Genomic DNA, 12,242 nt, shown 5'->3' with positions numbered 1-12,242 from the left:
CTGTGTTAACTCTTTTCAATGTCTGTTAACTCTTTACACCACATAATAGGGAATAAAAGGTACTCTTATTCTGCATTTTCACTGAAATACTAGAAGGCTGGAGTTCAAATGACTTTTCCAAGATTAAACATTATGGCAGAGACAAAAGTATGCATCTGAACCCATATTCAGAATTACATTCAATTCCATCTTTATTTACTTTTTAGCATTCTTAGACTATATTTATTAACACAAATAAGTGAAGTAGTGCCAAATATAATTCAGATGATAAATACACTTCCTAGAAACCGAGTTTATTTTTATCAAGAGTGTTCACCATAGCACCTGTCCAAAAATATTTAAAAAGGAACTACAAGTTTCCAGTTCTGCTATGATGGTATGAGCACCCTTTAGCTCAACCATCCCACTGCTAACAACTATAAACTCTAAACAAAATACAAAAAAAAAAGAGAGAGAAAAACCTAAAAACCCAAACAACATAATATCTGAGGGTGATATAAAAGTAAGCAGACTGTAAAATTAAGTAAGAACTTGGACAAGTCATGAAAGAGAAAATAGGCAAATAAAACAAAAAAGAGAGAGAGAGAGAGAGAACAAACAGAAAAGACAAATAAAATGATCGACCTAAATTCAACCATTCATATAATTACATTAAATTTTAATGCTCTAAAAACTCCAGTTAAAAGGCAGAAATTTTCAGAGTTCATAAAATACCAACACCCAACTATATACTACCTACAAGAGAAAGACAAACGTTAAATACAAGACACAGATTGAATGTAATGGATTGAAAAAGATATACCATGTGAATTGCAAGTAAAGGAAGGCTAGAGTTGCTATATTAATGACAGATAAAATCATCTTGAAGACAAAGAATGTTATCAGAAATAAAAAGAGACATTTATAACGCTAAACGAGGTGATTTACCAAGAAGACATAACAATTATAAATCTAAACTGGCTTAACAATAGACTCTCAAAATAAATGAAGCAAAAAATTTGACAGAATTAAAGGGAGACATAGATGATTCCATGTTTATAAAAGGTGATTTTGATACTCAATCTTAGCAATTCACAAACTATTGATCAAAAATTTTAGTAAAGGCATGGATGATCTGAAAAACACTATCAAAGACTTTGATCTAACTGACATTTACAGAGCTCTATATCTAATAACTGCAGAATATTCATGATTTTCAAGTTCACATAGCACACTCAACAAAATTAACAGTATGTTGGTCCCTAAAACAAATCTCAAACATTTAAAAATAGTAAATTGGTACAGCCAATATGGAGAACAGTATGGAGGTTCCTTAAAAAAACTAAAAATAGAATTACCATGTGATCCTGCAATCCCACTCCTGGGCATATATCCAGAAAAGACAAAAACTCTAATTTGGAAAGACACATGCACCGCAATGTTCATAGCAGCTCTATTTACAATAGCCAAGACATGGAAGCAACCTAAGTGCCCATTGACAGATGAATGGATAAAGAAGAGGTGGTATATATACACAATGGAATATTACTCAGGCATAAACAAGAATGAAATAATGCCATTTGCAGCAACATGGATGGAACTAGTGATTAACATATAACTGAAGTAAGTTAGACAAAGACAAATATCATAACACTTATATGTGAAATCTAAAAAATGATATAAATGAACTTATTTACAAAACAGAAATAGACTCACAGACATAGAAAACAAATTTACAGTTACCAAAGGAAATAGCAGGGTGGAGGGAGATAAATTAGGAGTTTGGGATTAACATATACACATTACTGTATATAAAGTAAATAAACAACAAGGACCTACTGCATAGCACAGGGATAGTCAATATCTAGTAATAACCTATAATGGAAAAGAATTTGAAAAAGAATCTATCTATCTATCTATCTATATATATATATATATATATATGTATATATATATATATATATATATATATGGATAACTGAATCACTTTGCTCTACACCTGAAACTAACACATTTTAAATTGCTTATACTTCAATTTAATAAAATAAAAAATAGTTAAAAAATAAAAAAAAATTAAATGTAAAAAATAGTGATATCAGAGTATATTTTCTCTCATGATAAAAAAAATTATAAATCAATAATAATAAGATAACTAGGCAAACCCAAAATTGTAAAATTAAGCAACACAATAAGTCATAGGGCAAAAAGAAGTCAAGGAAAAATTAGAAAATATTTTAAACTAAATGATAATGAATATCCAACATATAAAAATTTGTGGAATGCAAGGAAAGTGGTGCTTAGGGAAACACCGATAGCTTATAATGCCTACATTACGAGGTTCTACCTTAAGAAATTACAAATAGAAGTGCAAATTGTGACTTAAATAAGTATAAGAAAGAAAATAGTCAAGAGCAAATATGAAAGAAAAAAGATAGATAGTAGAAACAATTATTAATGTTAAAAGCTCTTTCTTTGACAAGATCAACAAAATTGGTAAACCCCTACCTAGACTGATTACAAAAAAGAAAGAGAACATAAATCATTAATATCAGAAATGTAAAAGCAGTTATCACCACAGATAACCACAAACAGTAAGAGAATATCATGAATGAACAACTCTATGCCAACAAATGTGACAAAATAAAATAGACAGATTTCATGAAAAAATTAACTTGCCAAAATCAATACAAGAAAAAATTAAAAATATGAAAATACCTGTATATGTTAAAGAAATTTAATTCATTTCAAAAGCCTTCCTGAACGGAAATCTCAGATATGGATGGTTTTGTTAGTGAATTCTATCAAATACTCAAGAAATAATAAATATCAATTTTACACAAACTTTTTCAGTTATAGAAAAAGCAAATTGTTCAAATAATTTTATGAGGCTGGTATAAGCTTAGTTTTAAAAAGAACTGGAAAAAGTCACTAAATGAATAGAAATTCATCGACAAATGTACCTATGAATATAGGCAAAAAAATCCTTAATAACTATTAACCAATTAAATCCTACATTATAAGAATGTGTATTTACCCTTCAAAAATCAATCAATATAATTAATGATGTTTAAAAAAATGAAAGGAGGGAAAATATATGACCATTTCATGAGATGGAAAATTATTTCACAAAAATTCAACAAATAAGCATGATAACATTCCCATAAAACTAGGAATAGTAGAAAACTACCTCAATGTGATAACAGACATCTATGAAGAACCTACAACTAACTAACGTCTTTGTTGGGCTGTACCCCACAGGCCTACAAGCCCTGCATCTGCATAGCGTCAAGACCAAAGAAAGAGCCCAGAGTCAGCAACAGAGACATCAATGAACAAGGGAGCTTACACTTCTGAAGCAAGGTCCTGGAGTGACAGACAACCATGTTCGGGCAGATGGCAGGCAGGACATGGCGGCAGTCTTCACTCCCGGGAGTGAAGGGGAGATTACCAGTTATAGGGGAATTGACCTCAGGTGAGCTCATTAGCTACCAGGGAAACCAGTAGAGGGGCACGCCTCTCACGGCCCCTTTGATAAGAACAACCACCAGCTGGGGCCTGGGGCAAGTGCATAGGAAGGTCAGTCTTGGGTTTAGGGTTTAGGTGAAACAGGGACTGGTGGGGCTGGGGATGGACAGAGAGCAAGAGAACAGCCATCTTGAGTGGTCTGACCATACAGTCCTATTTTATGTTTCCCCTAAGATTAGGAACAAAGTAAAGATGCCTGCTTTTACTATTTCTATTCAACATTTTACTGAAGATCTTCATCTTTGCAAGAAAGAAAGAGAAAGAAATAAAAGGCAGGAAGATCAGAAAATAAGTATAAAACTGTTCCCATTTTCATACGATATGCTCATTTAAATGGAAAATCTCAGAGCAGCTATAAAAATACTAGTGGAACAAATAGTTGAATTTAACAGGTCTTAGGATACCAAGGTTAACGTTAAAAAAATCAGTTTATTTGCAGCAAACAGCTGGAAGATAAATTTAAAGAATAATTCATATATATATATATATATATATATATGTTTTAGGACTTAATCTAACAAAAATATTCAAGAACTCTACATTGAAAACTATAAGATAGTGCTGAGAGAAATTAAATAAGAAATTCAAAAATACACTGTATATTGTTTGTGAATGAACTCAATAAAGCTCTTTTCAAAACTCAACAAATTGTACACTTTATGCACAGTTCGTTGTCTATAAAAATACCTCCACAAAGATAAAAAGATAAAGTGATTGATGGATAGATTGATCAATAGATTGGTAGACAGTAAGTGTTAAGTTTTTTTTTAAAAAGGGGCCTGATTTCAAATTAATTTTGCTAAACATTGTTAGAATTCAGATATTGTGGATCTATACCATGTGTATACACCAAACTTGGCATTAGGACTTTTGAATAAAAAGGAGGAAGATTTCAAAAGATTAATTATAAACAGCTAATAGTACAAACATTGGTTAATGAAACTCTATGCCTGCACTAGGTAAGCTTTGTTTTGTTTTGTTTTAAATCAGGCAATACTTGATACTGTTCAAAATGGTCGTGTATTTCTAGTCCTGATGCAGGTCATGCCTGGTGTCTAAATAGTGAGTTACTATGCCTGACAAACAAAATGTTATTTGGAACTTCTCATCTCTCACCAAAGAAAAGAAGAGGTTTATTGGTCAGTTACAAACCACGTAGCTTTTTATAGTCTAAAATACAATCGTGATACTTGAAGTTATGGCTGACCCTATGCTTAAAAGTATTACAACTTTCCTTAATTCATTTTTAATTCTACAACTGTCATACTGTTCTTAAATTATATCATTCCCTTTTGTCTATTATATATAAAACGTCTAGATTAATAGCTTTAAAATTGTACTTGAAATACCTTTTCAAAAAGATACTATGAAAACTGATACGCCTATTTTAATGTTCAGTAGAACAAATGAAATATTGATGTTTTCTTTGTAGAGTTCAAATGTGAACTTGATTGAATCCTTTATCTTTATAAAAATTAGAACTTAAGATATGTTTAACATACATTTGGCCAATCAGTGGAAATTCATGTTGAAAAAATACCAGTTTATTTGCATAACCATGAGGATACTGGAACAATAATAAAACACTATTTTATATTTTATGTTAAGACATGATACTATGTTAAAAGAGTTTCAGTAGAATTTAAATACTTATGTACATATACATGTGTGCATGTCGTGGGAGAGTGGGTAAGTGTCTCTCCAGATAAAGTGCATACTCATGATTATCTATCATTGAAACAGGGTCCTAGCCCATTTTACCTTTATCAGTGTTCTCAGCTCTTTCAAACGTACCTTACGATGGGAAATTTCTTTTTTAACCATTTGGAAAGATTTGCCACAGTACTAATCTCCCAAATGCCTCAACTTTACTAGACTTGGAAACTCATGGTAGAGTGTCTTTGTAATAAAGAGTATCATTATCAAAAGCACATGGTGAAACAATGCAGTTTTCCTTCATGACTTCATTCTGAGTTTGCATCACAACCTCATTGCCAGAGAGCCTGTGTACTGCCACGGGAATCTCTTCCTTTGGTGCGTGGCATCAAGATGAACTGTCAGAGATGGTGTAGTATACTGAATAATGGATAAATGAGAGTCCCCTGACATAAGTTTGATGGCCATAAAATATGAATTTTGTGATTGCCTCTGCATTCAAATTCAGGGACTGACTGAGAGAATATTATTTCCAAATGCCAAGCTAACTAAAATTGTGGAGATTTGCAGAAGGTGCTTCTCTTATTAGTGTTTGAAGCAATTATAGAGAGAATGGGTCAGTGCAATTTTCCTCTTGCACTGACAAAACCTTTTCTTGCTACTGCATTTTAGCTATTCAAATTCAAATCAGGCTTCTCATCACAAATGCTCTGTTTCTGAGAGACACTGCAAATAAGCAGCAATTCAATCAGGTTGCCTTTTCACTGAGAAGGTCACCGTACTTCACTGCAAATAACATCGTGTTAAATCAACAGGTAGAATCAACTTGCTTTTTGCATTATGACAATTGTTTAACTTACTGGCACCCTATATATAACATATATTCATTTTATTTCCCTCTGCTAATGATATAATCTCTTATTGCACTATGGAAAATCCAATGTAAAATGTATATGAAAACTTTGCACATGTTAACCCTCTCTGAATAAACAAAGTTTCAATGAATTCAGAAACATCACAATAGAAGTATTGTATTCAGTAAAAAGGAGGTTAAATACTGTAAGAGAAGTTGGACGGGGAGGGATCAGGAATATATGTAGAGAGGAGTTTGATTGCTCCAAGTTACTGTCTTGGTTGAAAATTCCTTTTTTAAAATCTTGTTGTTCTACAGTCATAATGAGATATCCACCAAGCTTTATCTATAAATACTAAGGGGAAAAAAAAGGTAATGTGACTAGATAATTCAAGCTTAAAGAAAAATTGACAGAATATCTTTCTAGGGAGAAAAAAATATTTGCTGACTTTCTTTCTGTAAGAATTATTAAGATTAGAAGTTTCCACTGACAGAGGAAAAAGAAAAATGTTCCAATGCACTTTTTCTATCCTTATGACACATAGGCAGGGTACATACCAGGACACCCACTACTGTGTATCTGTCTAGATAAAATTCCCCAATTCAAAATCCAGACAGGGAGAATGTATGTGTGTATATAGGAGGGTGGGTGAGTAGATTGATAGAGGATAGAAAAAGAGAGAGTTATGAATTAATATATGTTACAAATTGAAATCAACTTCCAAAGAACAATTTTCCAAGAAAGAAAATAATTTAAAATAAGTCATTTATTTTCCTTAAGAGAAGAAAAATCACAGCTACTCACCTAACCTCTCAATGGAATAATATCGCTGTTTACTGTCCACACGTACTGTCTCGGCATAAGGGCTCCCAACGCCATAACCGATGATGTAACCTCGCACCACAATATTTGGGTTCAAGGGAGGAGTCCAACTCATGATGATGCAGTTGGTCTGGGGCCTCACATGAAGAGAGCTTGGTTGGTCAGGGACTTGAGACTCTAGAATTCAAAAGGAGGACAACACCATGTTTCATAATAGAACACAGAGCATGGTAAAACGTCCCATTTAAACAAGACTTAATATCATGTTCCACAGACCCTCAAATGATGCACCACTTATTGCCCAAGTTCCTCCTTGTATTAGTTTATGATATGATTTCTATGTTTGATTTGACTTTCTCAGGATTTCTTAAATGCAAGAGGATACTGAATTCCCTCCAGAGGCACTATAGCATCATACATCTTTTCTTCTAACAGACTTTTTTCCTTGGGATTCTTTTGTTCTCATATATTTCTTCTTAGGTATCATTAATAAGGGGTGAAATCAACACAGATGTAAGAATAATAGAAAGGGAAATGAAATATCAAAAAGTGTCTTGCCCAAGGATTATTTACTCTGATTTAACTAGAGAAGAAAATGAATGTAGCAGTCCTTTCTTAAGAAATTGTCAGGATAAAAAATTAAGAAATTGTCAGGATAAAAAATTCATGATTTGCTCAGCATGAATAGGATGGTACTTGACCCATGGTTTATTGCATCTGTGAAAAGTGTATTTATTATTAAAGGAAAGGAGAGAGTGGCCCGGATTAAAGCCACACAGACTTTGGAGTGTGAAAACTGGCTTTAATACCAGGCTCTGTCATTTACTGGTTGTGTATCCTCATCAAATTATTTATCTTCTCTGAGTTTACCTATTAATTAAACTGGCATTCCAAATACTGATTGACACAAAGCTTGAGCTCTGGAAGTAATCAAGAGAAGCATTCAAATTTTTACTGGATTCTTACTAGATGTGTAACTTTAAAACCTTATTTATCCTCCCTAAGCCCCAGTTTCCTCATGTGCAGAATGAGGATAAGGATAGTAATGGTCTCATTTGGTGGTGAGAAGATTTAATAAAATAATGCACCAAAACACTCCAATTACGAGTAGCACCAACTGGCATCAGCAACCAGAAAGAAAATGCACTTGCTACCCTGATATAATTTTGTTTAAAGAGACTGTGTGTTGAAAATTAATAAATTGGCCTTCTGATTTTTATATCACCATTCTTCCCTATGATCCTATCCCTAAAGAAATGAGGTATTTTCTGGACACTGATCATAATTCTATTAATAAATATTAGTAGAGTGCCTACTAGGTTTGAGGTATAAGGCTAGGTCTCCATGACAATCACATTACAGGAGAGAGTAAATATGGCAGACCTAAAACCTGTACTCTTGTTGTTTATAGTTTAATGGAAAAGATAGAAAAGTAAAAAGGCAGTTACAATATACTATGATATATATTTTGATATGTTTCATACAGGCACATGTAGCCTATTCTTTGAAAATCAAAGAAGTATTCTAGGAAGAAATTTAAGAAAGACTATACCCAGCTAAACTTTAATAGTCCATTCAGTGCTTTGCACAGTTCTTGGCAATTGATAAGTACTCAAAAATATTAGTGATTTAAACTGTATTCAAACTATTTGTGTTCATTATCTCTTTAATACTGAAAATCTCTGAAGGTAATACATGTCAAATTATGTAGGAGAGTTTGATGACTAAAGGTAATATTAAATTTTATTTTTCTCCTTGATGTAATGGCAAAAGATGATGCAATCTTCACCACCAACTTTATCCATCTTCAACACGCACACTTCTAGCTTAAGTGGTATATGGAAGCATGTTTTTTATTGAAGCTTTTAAACTAGGTACCATACTAACAGCTTTTCAAAAGATGCTACATTCTAAAGGTGCTACATCAACAACATTTTCTAAAGATGCTCTTTTTTTTTTCCTTGAAGATACCCATTTGTGAACAAAAGGGACAAGCTATTGTTTGCCCTGAAGATGCCTGAGATATAAAATGCAAAGGTGTAAAAAAATCATCTCAAAATGTATATATAAACCTTAACAACAGAACACAATGTTTGTAAAGAACTTCCTACTATAAACCCTAAGTAAAACTAATAAAAAAATGAAAGGGATGGTTTAATACTTTTCAACCCTATTGCCATGGAGGCTCTCCAGTGTCCCTGAAATGTAATGGGCTCTCCAATGAATTCTGTTTGGCATATTTGAAGATTTTGCAATAATCATTGAAACAAGATAATCTGCCTAATCTTATTTTTAGAAAAGGAACTAAATGTGATTCAGATTTTCTGCATTTATGACTTTTTCAAAATAATATGAAAGCCTAATGATGTGAATGACAATATTCAACATCTTTTAGAATAAAAAGAAAAAGACTTTTCAGAATAACTATTTCTCCATTTTTCTGCAAACCACAGAATATCTCCCCTGCAAGTTAGTTAAATTAATAACCACAAAATTACATCTATCAGAGCTTTAAGGGTACCATGGTAATGAGTGCACAAACTGATTCTTGAAGAAGAGGGGCTGTCAGTACACAAGACTCATCTTTATTCTTCACTACATAAAAGGAGTTTCAATCCTAGATCCAAACCTCAAAATACTTTTTAACATGATAAAAAAATAAGGGTGTTGATACATAAGAGTATATGCTGCCTCCCATCTAAACATTTACTGGGTTCTTACAACCCAGTAAAGATCATTGGGCCAGGGACTTCCCTGGTGGTGCAGTGGTTAAGAATCCACCTGCCAATGCAGCGGACATGGGTTCGAGCCCTGGTCCGGGAAGATCCCACATGCTGCAAAGCAACTAAGCCCATGTGCCACAACTACTGAGCCTGTGCACCACAGCTCCTGAGTCTGCACTCTAGAGCCCACAAGCCACAACTACTGAGCCTGCATGACACAACTACTGAAGCCTGTGTGCCTAGAGCCCGTGCTCTGCAACAAGAGAAGCCTGTGCACCACAATGAAGAGTAGCCCCTGCTCAGCAATGAAAACCCAACACAGACAAAATAAATAAATTAAAAAAAAAAAAAAAAAGATCATTGGGCCAGAAGGAATGGTGCCTGTCAAGTATCAGACTTAAGTCATTCAAAATATATGGCCTCATCATAAAGATAACTGTGTTAGGAGATTGTTCATAATCTGGAATAGCCCATTTGTACCCACCTACTCACTTCTTAATATAAAGACAGAAACAACAATTTTCCTTTTATGCTACCTGCGTGAGTTTTGTCTAATACAGCTGACCTTACAGATTATGAAAGCGGTTACTACTGGAATGAACTATAAAACATTGATTTAGAAAATCTGCTATGGAAGGTAAATGATGTAAGTACCCTTTGTTTGAAGGCCAAAACTGAAATTTGCTATTTAGAAGTACATGAAACATTTTATAAGTACCTCTAGGATAATGACTGCATATATAAAGCATAGAGAAGTAGTAAGGTAATTATTGAAATAACTTGAAAACAAAGAACATATCTTGCCTGAAATATCCAAATTAACAAAGCCGCAAATTTCTACCAGAGTCAAGATAACTAGGTTAACTGCCATTCCTGATTAGACTATGGAATTATGAATTCTGTCTCAGTTTAATTTGTTTCTAAAGAATATTTATTATTCTCTGAGTGATGATACTGAGTTTCACTAATGAGTAATGTTCACTTATAGCACACTGGGAAAGTTACCAGACTAATCTCAGTGACATTTCAACAATTACTGTGTATCTCCTATGCATCAGTCATAGTTCTAGGTACTGGGAATAGAGTTTTGAGGGAGATAAGACCAAAAAAATTAAGAATAAACAAACAAGGAAATCATGAGATCTTGGTAAGCTAGGATATAGGATATAACTGAATCACATACGTGACACATCAAGGAAGGTATCCCTGGAAGAGTCTAGAGCCAGTCAAGTAAACCTCAGGGTGGAAAGCTTTATAGACAGAAGGAATAACTGCAGCAAAACCTCTAGAGCAAGAATGAACTTAGTACTTGAAGAAACCAAAGAAGGTCACTGTGCGTGACCATAGATGGAAAATGAAGAAGATAAAAAGGGAGTCACCCAGTGGGAAGTAAAATGGTGCAGCTGCTATGGAAAATAATACGGTGGTTCCTCAAAAAATAAAAATAGAATTACCATATGATCTAGCAATTCCACTTGTGGGTATATTCTTGAAACAACTGAAAGCAGGTATTCAAACAGATATTTATATACCTGTGTTTGTAGCAGCATTGTTCAAGATACTCAAAAGGTAGAAGCAACTCAAGTGTCCATCAACATATGAATGGATAAACAAACTGTGTTCTATACATATAATGGAATAATTTTCATCTTTCAAAAGGAAGGAAATTCTGACACATGCTACAAGACCCTTTAGGACATTATGCAAAGTGAAATAAGTTAGTCACAATAGGACAAAATTATATGATTCCATTTATATGAGATACTTAAAGCAGTCAAGTTAATAAAGACAAAGTAGAATGATGACTGCTGGGAGCTGGGAGGAGGGAAGAGGGAGGAGTAAGGAGTTACCATTTAATGGGTATAGAGTTTCAGTTTTGCAAGATTAAAAGAGTTTTGGAGAAGGGTATTAGTGATGGTTACTAAACAGTGTGACTGTACTTAATGCTACTGAACCGTACACTTAAAAATGGTTAAAATGGTTAATTTTGTGTAATGTGTATTTTAAAACAATTTTTTAAAAAGTTAAAAAATTTTGGAGACCATAAAAACATGTTTGCACTTGTCTGCGTGGCCACTGCGAAGATGCAGCGTACGTATTTGGGACTTTTGAGAGGTAGAGTCAACAGAGCTGTGTAACTGACATGGTAAAGAGGAGGATCAATGATAACTCACAGACCTTTGGCTTATGAGCAATTGGTGGATGATGTACTGAGCTGAGGAAAAACAGACACATTTTTTGGTCATGGTCAATTTGAGATGCCTGTTAGTCACATGTATAGACACTAGGGAACTAGGAGGGTATAGAGGTTTTGGAGAAAGACCATGGACAGATTTATAGATGTGGAAGCCACCAGCATATAGAAGGTATTTAAAATAAATTTGTATGGATACAGACACAGTGTGAGCATATGTGCAAACAAATAAAATACAAATAAGATCACCCAAAACCCCCTAAAGTCTTCCCATATCACACTGGAAGGCCAGGTTCTTTACAATGCCTACAAGGTCATGTGTGATCTACCCTTTGCCCCCTTAGCTCTCTGTCCTCATCTCCTACCACTTCCCCCCTTGCTCACCTCACCCCAGCCATCCACAGTGGACACTTACTTTTCCTCAAACATGACAGGTATGCTCTGGTCTCAGGGTATTTGCACTTGCTGTAGCCTCTGCCTGGGAAGCTC

The 12,242-nt window shown here is 33.9% G+C and overlaps 1 protein-coding gene across 1 annotated transcript in view; it reads right to left on the bottom strand.

Moving 5' to 3' along the window:
- Positions 1-12,242, bottom strand: part of DCC (DCC netrin 1 receptor) — a 1,173,736-nt gene that overhangs the window by 179,640 nt on the left and 981,854 nt on the right. The window contains exon 19 of the mRNA XM_059893793.1: positions 6,819-7,013. Within this exon, the coding sequence (XP_059749776.1) occupies positions 6,819-7,013 (195 nt within the window). The remainder of the gene's footprint in view (positions 1-6,818; positions 7,014-12,242) is intronic.

Source organism: Balaenoptera ricei, chromosome 14 (genome assembly GCF_028023285.1).
Source record: "Balaenoptera ricei isolate mBalRic1 chromosome 14, mBalRic1.hap2, whole genome shotgun sequence".
In the NCBI taxonomy this organism is placed as follows: domain Eukaryota; kingdom Metazoa; phylum Chordata; class Mammalia; order Artiodactyla; family Balaenopteridae; genus Balaenoptera; species Balaenoptera ricei.
Note: the sequence above shows the minus strand (reverse complement) of the source record. Positions and strands in the feature narration are given on the sequence as shown.